Source organism: Marmota monax, unplaced genomic scaffold (genome assembly GCF_021218885.2).
Source record: "Marmota monax isolate L192 unplaced genomic scaffold, Marmota_monax_Labrador192_F-V1.1 WCK01_AAM20220418_F8-fsc00054, whole genome shotgun sequence".
In the NCBI taxonomy this organism is placed as follows: Eukaryota; Metazoa; Chordata; class Mammalia; order Rodentia; family Sciuridae; genus Marmota; species Marmota monax.
In genome coordinates this window covers 463,348-476,183 of record NW_026692145.1, presented here as the reverse complement: position 1 = coordinate 476,183, position 12,836 = coordinate 463,348, and the positions used below count along the sequence as shown (strand labels likewise).

Here is a 12,836-nt window from a genome sequence, read left to right as displayed (position 1 = left end):
TTGAGCGTCACTGAGTTCAATCCCTGGTACACATACACACAAAAAAAAGTTTCTTGGATCCTTGCCAGCACTTTCCTTCTTTAAAAACCTCTAGTTTGATCCTGCTTTTAAATTATTGCTGCCTCAATTGAAAGGCATACTATTGTCCAAGGGACAAATCTAGCCTGCTGTTAGCTTTTTGAAATTGGAACGTAACCATGTTCATCTGTTTATTGTCCACAGCTACTATCCCACTACACTGGCAAAATTGAATAGCTATAACAGAGATTGATATGGCCCAAAAAGCCTAAAATATTTATTTTGTCTGTCCTTTTGAAGAAAAAGTTTGCCCACTATCTGGTTTATTGACCTCTTGCCTGGAATAAAGGTAGTAGCCATGAAAAATGATTGCTGGCCCAGTGTGATGGTGCATGCTTATGTAATCCCAATGACTCGGAAGATTGAGGCAGGAGGACTACAAGTTCGAGACCAGCCTGGGTAACTTAGCAAGACTCTGTCTCAAAGTAAAAAATGAAAAGGGCTGGGTGCTCAGTGATGGAGCACCCCTGGGTTCAATCCCTAGTACTAAGAAAAAAAGAAATCTGATTGCTATGAGAATATAACTGACATAATTGTGTAGACAGCTATTATTTATCATTTGATGTGGGGCATTGAATACCACCCAGTTATATTAGCTTTACTTTTTCCAACCTAGGAAAAAAAAGAAAAGATTTTTACTAAGTAATAATATTTAAAACTGAGCTGTTTAAATGTTGCTGTTTTTACCTGTCTATTCTCATCTGAAAGTGGAACATTCCCAGGGAGAAGAGGAAGGTACCATCGGGTTCCTTAAGTCACCAAAAGCCCCAGCCCAGGATTCAGTACGTCCCCCAACCCTGAATTCTCACCACGTTCTTCCTGGGGTTGATTCCAAGGCAAAACATCCTTTTCATGGTTAGAGAGGATCAGTTGCTTAAATGAATTCATGTCAGTTGTACTTATGGTTTTACAATAAATGACCTTTAGGGGAAAAAAAAAGAAAAGAAATAGATTTTAAGCCAGGCAAGGTGGTGTACACCTGTAATCCCAGCGGCTTGGGAGGCTAAAACAGGAGAATTGTGACTTCAAAGCCAGCCTCAACAATAGTAAGGTACTAAGCAATTTAGTGAGACCCTGACACTAAATAAAATAAAAAAAAAATAGGACTGGGCATGTGGCTCAGTGGTTGAGTACCCCTGAGTTCAATTCCCAGTTTAAAAAAAAAAATGAGAGAGAGAGACAAAGAAATAGATTTAACTCAATTCTGGGGTACCATGTAGGGTTTTATATAAATTCATTTGAAAAGACTCATACTAATTGTAGTTTATGCTACCTCAATTATTTCTTTCAGTTTTATAGTCTTATTAAATAAAATTGGCAGATACAAGTTTGGGGGAGAATACTATTGCCAGCCCTAAGAGTCAGGCTCCCTACACAAAAGATAGTAAAAATAGGTGACCCATTAGTGTTCCTTAAATATTCTTATAATTGACTGCCTATTCATGTTATTGTAGGGAAAATTTATAAAATATTGAGTTCTTCCCTGTAATATGCAAATTTTCATGCTACAAAATGGGATCAAGTCTCAATAAGCTTAGGAAGGTAGAGAAAGTGCTAAAGAAATTCAAGGAAGGGAGTGAAAAATTAAAGCAAGAATTGATGAAGGATAAGGAAAAGGTTCAGGGAGAAGATACATTTGAAATGGGCCTTAATGGATCCATAGAGTACACTCTGGAAAAGAGGTCTTCTGGCTGGGACAGCATTTCGAGTATACAGAACAGGCTTTGGAGGCAGAAAAGCATAGGTCTGGGATATCCAGACAGCTGAGTGGTGAACTTTGCCCTATAGGCCTGGATTCCAAATGCTCTTCTGCTGACCAGTGTTGATCCCAGTGAAGGGACTGGTTTTTTGTTTGTTTTTTTACCAATCCATTTTTTTAAAAAATGTTAAGTGCCATGTAATTAAATATGTTATGTAGCTGCTAATTGTCCTGTTCTTTGCCTCTCTAAGCACTTATTTTACTCTACCATACATTTGGGTCCTTTGAGTATTTTTCTTCCCTATTAAAGCCCTACACTGCATTCTGAGATCATTAATTCCCTACATTTTTATAAATACCAAAACGAGCTTTTATAAGTGAAACATTAGTGTTGGTCCATGATGAGATTTTTTTAAAATTAATTACTATTATTTAATTGTACATATTTATGGGGAACAGTGTGATAATTCAATATATGCATACAATGCATAATAATAAAATCAGGGTGATTAACATTTCAATCTCAAATATTTTGTAATTTTTTTTTTTTTTTTTACTTTTTTGGTGTGTGTGTGTGTGTGTTGTTGGGGATTGAACTCAGGTCTTCACTAATGCTAGGCAAGCATCTACCACTGAGCCACATCCCCAGTCCCCATTTTTTAAAATTTTAGATTAACACATAGTATACATATTTATGATGCCCAGCATGATATTTCAATACATGTATATACTATATACTGATCAAATCAGGCTCATTAATATTTTCATGTTCTTATCATTACATGAAGTTTGCAACCTTCCAACCTTCCAGATCTTTTCTCTCTTCTCTTTTTTTTAAAGAGAGAGAGAGAGAGAGAGAGAGAGAGAGAGAGAGAGAGAATTTTTTAATATTTATTTTTTAGTTTTCGGCGGACACAACATCTTTATTTGTATGTGGTGCTGAGAATCGAACCCGGGCTGCACACACGCTGGGCGAGCGCGCTACCGCTTGAGCCACATCCCCAGCCCCTCTCTTCTCCTTTTTTTAAAAAAAGTATTTTTATCTATTTTTTTTTTATTTTTTAATGTGGTTCTGAGGATCAAACCCAGTGCCTCATACATGCAAGGCAAGCACTCAACCACTGAGCCACAACCCCAGCCCTAAATATTTATTTTTTAGTTGTAGTTGGACACAATACTTTTATTTTATTTAATAAGTGAATTTCACTTCACCATGCCCTCAGGGTACACCTGGGACTCCCCTTGGGGCACACCTGGAATGCAGCCTTTAAGAGCTTTTTTTTTTTTTCAATATTTATGTTTTAGTTGTAGTTGGACACAATACCTTTATTTTATTTATTTATTTTTATGTGGTGCTGAGGATCAAACCCAGGACTTCTCCTGTTCTGGGCAAGTGCTCCGCTGCTGAGCCACAAAGAGCTTCTTTAATAGTTCTTTGTTCTCACTGATGGGTGGAACCACAGTGTCCAGATAAGAGTCTCCAGTGCTCCTTTGCTAGCAAAGCAATAAGGCTTCTTTTTCCTTTTTCTCAAAACTGTGTCCTCGTTATTAAATTGGCATGAATTGGCATCGGGGACAAGGACCCAGCTTTCGGTAACAAAAGCAGCCAAAGAAAAGTATTAAAAATGATTTCTTATTATCATTGGAGAAACCTGGATGAAAGGTACATGGGAACCATTGGCATACTTTTTGCAACTTCTTGTGAGTCTTAAATTATTTCAAAGTAAAAAGTTATAAGCCGGGCACAGTGGCTCACACCTGTAATCCCAGCTGCTGGGGAGGCTGATTCAGGAGGATCAGGAGCTAACCTCAGCCATGGTGAGGCACTAAACAACTCAGTGACACCCTGTCTCTAAATAAAATACAAAATAGGGCCGGGGATGTGGCTCAGTGGTAGAATGCCCCTGGGTTCAATCCCCAGTACAAAAGAAAAAGTTATAGTAAAAAGAAAACATGTAAAGGAAAAGATGACTTCTTCAGGTTATAAGCTCAAATAGAATTGAGGCCACCTGGGTGGGCAGTAGTCCAAGGTGAGGACACCTACTCCATTTTCAGTGGGCAGCAGCTGCTCACTTTCAGTGTGTTGTTGCCATGTGGGATTGGAGCCCAGTGTTGCAAAATCTTGCAAGTTTTCAATAGAAGCCAAAAATCTGGAATCTGGATTTTTTTTAATATGAAATTTCTCAGTTTGCACAATGAATTCAGAAATGTTTTAACACCATGTAGGCCAAACAAACCATATCTGTGGAAGATCTCAGTTCTATCTACACCTGCTATCAGTTATCCCTCTTGTTCATGTAAAATTTGGGTAGCTCCAATCATAAATTTTATTTTGGTACTGGAGATTGAACTCAAATGCACTTAACCACTGAGCCACATCACCAGTCCTTTTATATTTTATTTTGAGACTGGGTCGCCTTAGGTTTCTTAAAGTGTTGCTAAGTTGCTGAGGCTGGCTTCAAACCTGCAATCCTTCTGTCTCAGCCTCCTGAGCTGCTGGGATTACAGGGGTACACCACTGTGCCCAGCTCCAATCATAAATTTAAACGAATTACAGGTTTACACTGAAAATGATGTATTTCCAAGGTCATAATAAATTATACTTTTTCTCTAGCTTTAGAGGTAAAGTGGCATGCATGAGAATTCCTTTTCTTATATGGTAACTTGTTTAAGCTTAATGGACTAAGATGTGTACTTTTATGTGTGTATGTATGTGTGTGTGTGTTAATTTCTACATCTGCACAGTTGTCTCTACCAGGATGCCATTTACAATTAACAGTGTTGCTATTTAAGTATTAGAAATCTTATTTCTTGAAAAAAATTTGCAGACTTGAGGATACAGCTCAGTGGTCGAGTGCTTGCCTAGCATGCATAAGGCCTAAATTCCATTTCCAGCACTGTTTTAAAAAAATTGTAATAAACTTTATATAACAAGTGTTTTCTTTTTCTCCTTAGTGATAATTCACAGGTATTCCAAGCTGACACATTAAGAGTGAAAAGAAACAGCACGACATTTATGAGCCAGCATGCCCTGGTAAGAAAATGCTGATACCAGCCTCCTTGTCCAAGACTTAAGCTATTTGCTTGCTCTCTCTCTCTCTCTCTCTCTCTCTCTCTCTCTCTCTCTCTCTCTGTGTGTGTGTGTGTGTGTGTTGTTGGGGATTGGGCATGCAGTCCAAGCTTACTTGTCTTAACCAGTGGTTCTTAGACTTGAGTGAGCACATGGGGGGCTTGTTAAAACATGGCTGGCTAGGTCTTCCCCCAGAGTTTCTGATTCAGTGAATCTGGGGCAGAGCCTGAGAATTTACATTTCTAACAAGTTCTTCCTTGAGAAACAGAGCTCTAAGCAGGGCTGGGGCTGCTCAGAAGGCTGAGACAGGAGGATCCAGAGTTCAAAGCGAGCCTCAGCAACTTTGTGAGACCCTAAGAAACTCAGTGAGACCCTGTTTCTAAATAAAATACAAAATAGGGCTGGGGATGTGGCTCAGTGGTGGAGTGCCCCTGAGTTCAATCCCCTGTACTCTCCCACCAAAAAAGAGAAATAGAGTTCTAAACAGTAATGAAGGAAAAATAAGTACATTGAAAACAGTTTTTGCTGCAGGTGAAGCAGAATTAACTTTTGAATTTCATATGGATTTAGCATTAAAGTTTGTTTTTATGCATAAGATCATCTAGCTTCCAGTTTTTGAAGGGCATACTTTTTTGAGAGGAAATTTGAGAGGAAAATTTGCAGGCTCTCTTAAAAGTAGTTTTCAGCTTTTAATTTGATTTTTTAAAAAATTTGACTTTTATCACATTTATCTTGAATTGTAAATGAAATTTGCTATTCATAGTGTTATAATGCAATCTTTAAATTGTAACTGTTTTCTGCTAGTTAAACTTATGAAACATACTTATGATCAGTAAACCAAGGTGACTGAATGATTCATTTTATGAAAATTGTATTGAGGTAAAATTCACATGTAAGGGTCCCGCAAAACGTCGGAGAAAGAGACCACCAAGTGACCACTCATGCAATTGGCAGAAGGGGGATTTATTGAACCAGCATGCTGGGGCTCCGTTGCCCACTCAAGAAGGGAAAGCAGCCAGAGCCCCTAGCAGGGGCTGAGCACTGCTTAAGTACACTTTTTGGAGAGGGCGGAGGGCTTTGTATACATCAGAACAAATCATCATGAGGCACGGGAAAATTGAACAACAACTCCTAAACATGATTAGTTCATTCATTGGCGGGAACAGGTCAGGCTGGAGTGATAGGTCATTCCTAAGGAGGGGGTTACATTTAAACTGATTGGTCCAGGCCCTGCAATGCCTATGTGCAACCACACAGAGCCCTTATTAAACAACCAAATAGTCAGGGGAAATATTTACTGGGCGGTTCTAAGCATTGTCTTAACAGCTACAGAAATTTCGGGTTTTGCAGGTAGCATAGAAACCTAACAATACCTCCTTTACATTTTAACTCAGACCTTGCAGCTTAGAAACTTTTACAACACCTGGTCTTTTACCCTTTAACTTTTACGCTTTAACTTCAATTTCTTTTACCCTTACACACATAACTTTTTTTTAAAAAAGAGAGAGAGAGAGAGAGAGAGAATTTTTTAATATTTATTTTTTAGTTTTCCGTGGACACAACATCTTTGTTTGTATGTGGTGCTGAGGACCGAACCCGGGCCACACGCATGCCAGGCGAGTGCGCTACTGCTTGAGCCACATCCCCAGCCCAATTCACATAACTTTTTTAAAAATATTTTTTTAGTTGTAGATGGACACAATACTTTGATTTTACTTACATGTCATGCTGAGGATCAAACCCAGTGCTTTCCACATGCAAGGCGAGTGCTCTACCACTGAGCTCCAGCCCCAGCCCCAGCCCTCACATAACATTTAATTAATTGTTTTAAAGTGTACAATTTGCCAGGTGAGGTGACCTAGGCCTGTAATTCCAGCAACTCTGGAGGGTGATGCAGGAGGATAGCAAGTTTGAGGCCAGCCTCAGTAATTTAACAAGACCCTGTCTGAAAATTAAAAAAAATAATAAGAGCTGGGGATGTAGCTCAGTGCTAGAGTTCTATTGGGTTCAATCCCCAGTACTGTTAAAAAATAAATAAAAAGTACAATTCAGCGCATTCACCATGTTGTTCAACCCTCAGCTCTCTTTAGTCTCAGGAAGTGCCCATCCTTGTTTTGTTCCTAGTCTGGGTGGGAAAGCTTTCAGAGTTAATATTCATTGTAATGTTAACTGTGCATTTTGGTAAATTCCCTTTATCATGTTAAGGAAGTTTCCTTTCACTCTTAGTCCCTGAGGGTTTCCATGTTGTAAGGGCTTTTGAGCCTTGGGGAAATGGGTGGTGCAACCCTATAATCCCATTAATTCTGGGAGGTTGAAGCAGAAAGATCACAAATTCAAGGCCAGCGCCAGCAATTTAAGGAGACTCTATCACAAAATCAAAGAATAAAAAGGGCTGGGGTGTAGCTCAGTGCTACTACACTCTTAGATTCAATCCTTGGTACCAAAAACAGAAAAGGCATTGAATTGTCATGTTTTCTCTAAGCCTTTTGAGATGACCATGTTTTCCCTCTTTGTCCTATTAATATAATGTAGCACTATGATTTTCTTATGTTAAACCTCCCTTGAGTTCCTGGAATGAATCTTTTTGCATCTTTATTTATAAGGGATATTGGTCTGTAGGTTTCTTTTCTGGAGGTATCTTTGCTGGCTTTGGTATCTGGGTAATTGCTGGCTTCAGAATGCATTAGGAAGTGCTTGATTTTTCTTCCCCTGCAGTTTTAAGACTGGAACCCAGGACCTTGCACATGCTAAGTAAGCTATGCACTAACACTGAGATACACCCCAGCCCCAGCCTCTCTAATTTTGGAAGAATTTGAAAAAGATTGGTGTTAGTTCTTCATTTAAATGTTTTATAGTTTATCCATGAAACCATCTAGTCCTGGAAATTCCTTTGTGTGTGTGTGTGTGTGTGTGGTGCTGGGGATTGAACCCAGGGCCTTGCTCATGCAAGGCAAGCACTCTACCAACTGAGCTCTATCCCCAGCCCCTAGTCCTGGAAATTTCTTTATTGAAAGGTTTGTTTGTTTATTTTATTTTATTTAGTTGTAGATGGACACAATACCTTTATTTTATTTATTTATTTTTATGTGGTGCTGAGAATCAAACCCAGTGCCTCACACATACTAGGCAAGCGCTCTACCACTGAGCCACATCCCTAGCCCGGTTGGAAGGTTTTTGACCACAGATTCTATGTCTTATTATAAGTCTGTTGAGATTTTCTATTTCTTCTTGAATCATTTTGGTAATTTGTGTGTTTCTAGGCATTTGTCCATTTTATATAGATTAACTTGTTGTCATACAGTTAATTGTTTATAAATTTCTCTATCACATTAATTTCTTTTTCTTTACATTTTTTTAGTTGTTGATGGACCTTTATTTATTTACTTATTTTATTTATATGTGGTGCTGAGAATCAAACCCAGGGCTTCACACATGCTAGGCAAGTGCTCTACCACTGAGCTACAACCCCAGCCCCCTATCATATGAATTTCTATATGAATCTGTAGAGTGCATTCTACTGAAATGTTATACCTTGAAATAAATTTTAGAGTATACTTCCTGCTGGGTACAATGGTGCAAGCCAGTAATCCCAGTGATTTGGGGTCTGAGGCAGGAGAATTGCAAGTTTGGGGGCAGCCTCAGCAATTTAGCAAGGCCCTTAGCAACTTACTGAGATCCTGCCTCAAAATAAGAAATTCAAAGGATTTGTGGTGTGGCTCAGTGGTAAAGTACCTCTGGGTTCAATTCCTAGTATCCCTCCGAAAAATTACATCTTAAGCTTAAAATTAGATGTTTTCATCTTCATAGAATGATATTGAATATTATTTCCACAACTTTTTTTTTGGTAATGGGAATTGAACCCAGAGGGGCTTAAACACTGAGCCACATCTCTAGCCCTTTTTTGTGTTTTATTTAGAGACAGGTTCTCACTGAGTTGCTGAGGGCCTCACTAATTTGCTGAACTTGGCTTTGAACTCCAGATCCTCCTACCTCAGCCTTCTAAGCCACTGGGGTTACAGGCATACACCACCATGCCCAACCTAGTACCTAAAATTTTTTAAATGCATAATATTTCTTAGGAATTTTAGTTTCTTAATTTGCTTATAATTCAGTTTAATATAATGCATACTTAAAATAAGCCATCTTATAAACACATTGTTTTGCAGAATTAAATTCATTTTTACATATTTGGTGATGGGAACATTCATGGCTTATAGGTTTAACTTGCTGTAACAGTGCTATGCATATACCTTTATTTTGTCAAAATATACCATCATCCCTGTTGTGGCCCAGGCCTGTAATCCTAGTGGCTCCTGAGGCTGAGACAGGAGGATCATGCGTTCAAAGAAACCCTCAGCAAAAGCAAGGCCATAAGCAACTCAGACCATGTCTGTAAATAAAATACAAAATAGATCTGAGGATTAAACCCCCTGCCTCGCATGTGCTAGGCAAGCATTCTACACTGAACCACAATCTCAGCCCCAGGAATTTTATTTCTAATTTATGTATCTCTATGGTATTTAAATATTTTTCAGAAAGCATGAACAATAAATGTATTTTTTCATTTCTAGCTAACGTATCACATTACAAAGTAGAACTATCATTCCTGAAAAAAATAAAAGCATTGTTGAGTGATATCATAAACTATATATGTGTAAGTGTGTGTGTGTGTATTTTTTTGTTGGGGGTTAGCAGGGATTGAACTCAGGGGAACTTGACCACTGAGCCACATCTCTAGCCCTATTTTGTATTTTATTTAGTGACAGGATCTCACTCAGAATTTCAAGCCCTTGCTGGGACTTTGAAACCATGATCCTTCTACCTCGGCTTCCCAAACTGCTGGGATTACAGGTCTGTGCCACTGTGCTTGGCTCATAAACTTTATATATTTAAGTGTCTTTCCCATCCTGGACTATCCTTAAAATTGGTACTATAGACTCTGGGTTGGTGGTGCACACCTATAATCCCAGTGGTTTAGGAGGCTGAGGCAGGAGGATCACAGGTTCAAAGCCAGCCTCAGCAAAAACGAGGCACTTAGCAATTCAGTGAGACCTTGTTTTTTTAAAATTACAAAATAGGGCTGGGGATGTAGTTTAGTGGTTGAGGGCCCCTGAGTGCAATCCCCAGTACCCCGACCCCTGAAAAAAAAATTGGTACTGCAGGTACCTAGAGTGGTCAATTCATAGAGACAGTAAATTGGTGATTGCCAGGGCTGGGAGGAGGGAGGAACAGCAGGTATTGTTTAATGGGTATAGAGTTTCGATATTGAAAGATGAAGAGTTCTGGAGATTGGTTGTACAATAGTGTGTACAACACTACTGAACTGTGTACTTAAAAATGGTTACATTGATAAATTTTGTTATGTACAATTGAAGATAAAAAATTGGTCCTGCTTTTCATGCATTTCAATATAGGTAAAACAATGTTTTAGGAAAAAAATCACTGTAACAAATGGCATTGAAGAACCGTGGGTTTTATTTAGCAAACAAATATAAATACGGATGCATATTTCTTATGCATTGTATAATTGTGAGTTATCTCATAATTATTCTGCTTAATAAAGCACAAATATTTTTTTCACTATTTTCAAGAAATTACTGAATCCCACTTCTAGCTACTAGAAACATGAGGGTCTCTTCTGAATATTGGGACTCTGTCTTCCCTTCAAACCACCACCACCACCCACTTTTTTTTTTTTTTTTTTTGGTTCTGGGGATTCAGCTCAGGAGCACTGAACCACTGAGCCACATCCCCAGCCCTATTTTGTATTTTATTTAGAAACAGGGTCTCACTGAGTTGCTTAGTGCCTCCTTTTTGCTGAGGTTGGCTTAGAACTCGATATCCTCCTATTTCAGCCTCCTGAGCTGTTGCAATTATAGGCCTGTGCCACCCTGCCTTGCCCCCGCCCCTTTTCTTTATCTCTTAACTCTGAGTTTGGCATGCCCATTCCCCACCTCTCTGCCAAGAATCTTCTTAGCACCTCTGTTGAATTTGTGTGCAACTGTGGCATTTCTCCATCCTTATCTGCCCCCTGCTATTCCAAAGGAAGCAGGATAAATGTTTCATCTTCCTATTAGACAAGATTGTGTTTTTCTTTTGGGGGGAGGGTGTTATCAGAGATTGAACTCAGGGGCACTCAACTACTGAGCCACATCCCCAGCACTATTTTGTATATTATTTAGAGACAGGGTCTCACTGAGTTGCTTAGCTGAAGTTGGATTTGAACTTCCGATCCTCCTGTCTCTGCCTCCTGAGTTGCTGGGATTACTGGAGTGCTTTAAATGGTATTTTTCTTGAGCAATTCATCCACTTTAATTTTATAGCTATTGATATTTACCTGATTGGGTTTTACTTTTCACATTGACAGCTACAAACCCTAAATCTAGTTAATGGCTCACCCAGCAGCAAGTGTATAATCCATTCCAGACCTCGCTCTGTCTGTGCTGTGTCTGTTCAGCCTGGACTCAATTCTTGTTAAGTACCATTGGAAACCAACTTAAGTAATTTCTAGAACCAGGTAGACATTTCTAAAGACAGCATACAACTTTTTATTCAGAATTAAGCCTTTTATCTCTAGTAAGGACTAGGAAATGGGTAAAAGCACACCTAGAAAAGTTAAAATTTACTTTTAAAAATTTAGTATCTGTAGAATATTAATTTTCTGTGGTTTCTCTTTTAAATGGAACTAATATTAGTCTTTCTTCCTATCTTAATTACTTCACTTGAGATAAAGCCTAGGAATCAGTTTCAGATTCACATAGCACTCATCCCAATCCCTCCTTACAACCCTACTCTCCCCTGCCCCAAACTATGACATCATCCCTTGGTGATGCCATTCCTAGGTGCATACTCTTGCTTCCTTCCAACGCCTTTTTTCCCCTGGAGTAAAAGAGACACGTGAGAAATTAACACAGAAGATACTGGTGAGTTTTAACAACATCTCAGGATACTTTATTTTAATATTTTGTTTTATGTAGAAAAATTATCTGAGGCATTTTACAGAGTGTGCTAAACTATTCTAAACTAATTACAAGACTTCCTGGAAGAGATTGTTTTTCACTGATACCTAAGGGATGGGGAGGACTCAGTTTGGTTTCAGGAAAAGTTTTAGAATTTCCTATTGGAAAACTTTGTCCAGGAAATCACTAGAAGATTGCCTGGCTGAAATTATGACATCAACTGTGGTACTTAACTCTTCCAATTAATTGTTTTCTCCATTAATTTTCCACATTATTACTACAAAAAAATCAGACAGTCCAGTATTTGATTCACTTTTTGTCCAGTTAAAAAAATTTGGGGGGCTAGGGTTGTAGCTCAGTTGGTAGAGTGCTTCCCTATCATGTGTGAGGCACTGGGTTTGATCCTCAGCACCACATGAAAATAAAATAAAGGTATTGTGTCCATCTACTATAAAAAAAATTTTAGGGGCTGGGGTTGTTGCTCAGTGGTAGAGCATTTGCCTGGCATGTGTGAGGCACTGGGTTCGATTCTCAGCACCACATATAAATAAAAAATAAATAAATAAAGGTAGATTAAGAACTAAAAATAAATAAAGGTAGATTAAGAACTAAAAAATTAAAAATATATATTTAAAAAAAACTTTCTGTGATTCTGTAGCCCAAGTTCAAATCCAGCGCACCCCAGAAAATTCACACTACAGCACCAATGATGTCATAAGCTTTGACATAAGACCTAAAAAGAGAAAGTAGCCTCCCAAAAGAGAAAGGATGTAGATAACAAGTGTCATAGCAATCAAGAGTAAATGTGCTAACTACTTGAAAATGATTGCCTAAAGTCAATTGATATTAATGAAAATTTGGTTTCCCTGCCTAGATTTCAAGGTGTTTGGCGGAGTTGCTTCTTTTATGTTCGTTTTGTAAGTTTGGCAAGTTATCTGCTGATATAAGGACTGTTTTTGCTATTTGTTCCAAGAAAAGCCTTTCACTAAGCTTTAAGGATGGCCTTAAACTGGCAAGAAGAATGAGGTGA

At 38.5% G+C, this 12,836-nt stretch overlaps 1 protein-coding gene across 5 annotated transcripts in view; it reads left to right on the top strand.

Annotated features, from left to right (window-relative positions):
* Positions 1-12,836, top strand: part of LOC124110138 (P2R1A-PPP2R2A-interacting phosphatase regulator 1) — a 73,727-nt gene that overhangs the window by 5,194 nt on the left and 55,697 nt on the right. For all 5 annotated transcript variants that reach the window (XR_009224386.1, XR_009224384.1, XM_046469265.2 and 2 more), the window contains exon 3: positions 4,733-4,811. Coding sequence is in view for 3 of the 5 variants with exons in the window: in XM_046469265.2 (XP_046325221.1) it covers positions 4,733-4,811 (79 nt within the window). In the remaining 2 variants the exon portion in view is untranslated. The remainder of the gene's footprint in view (positions 1-4,732; positions 4,812-12,836) is intronic.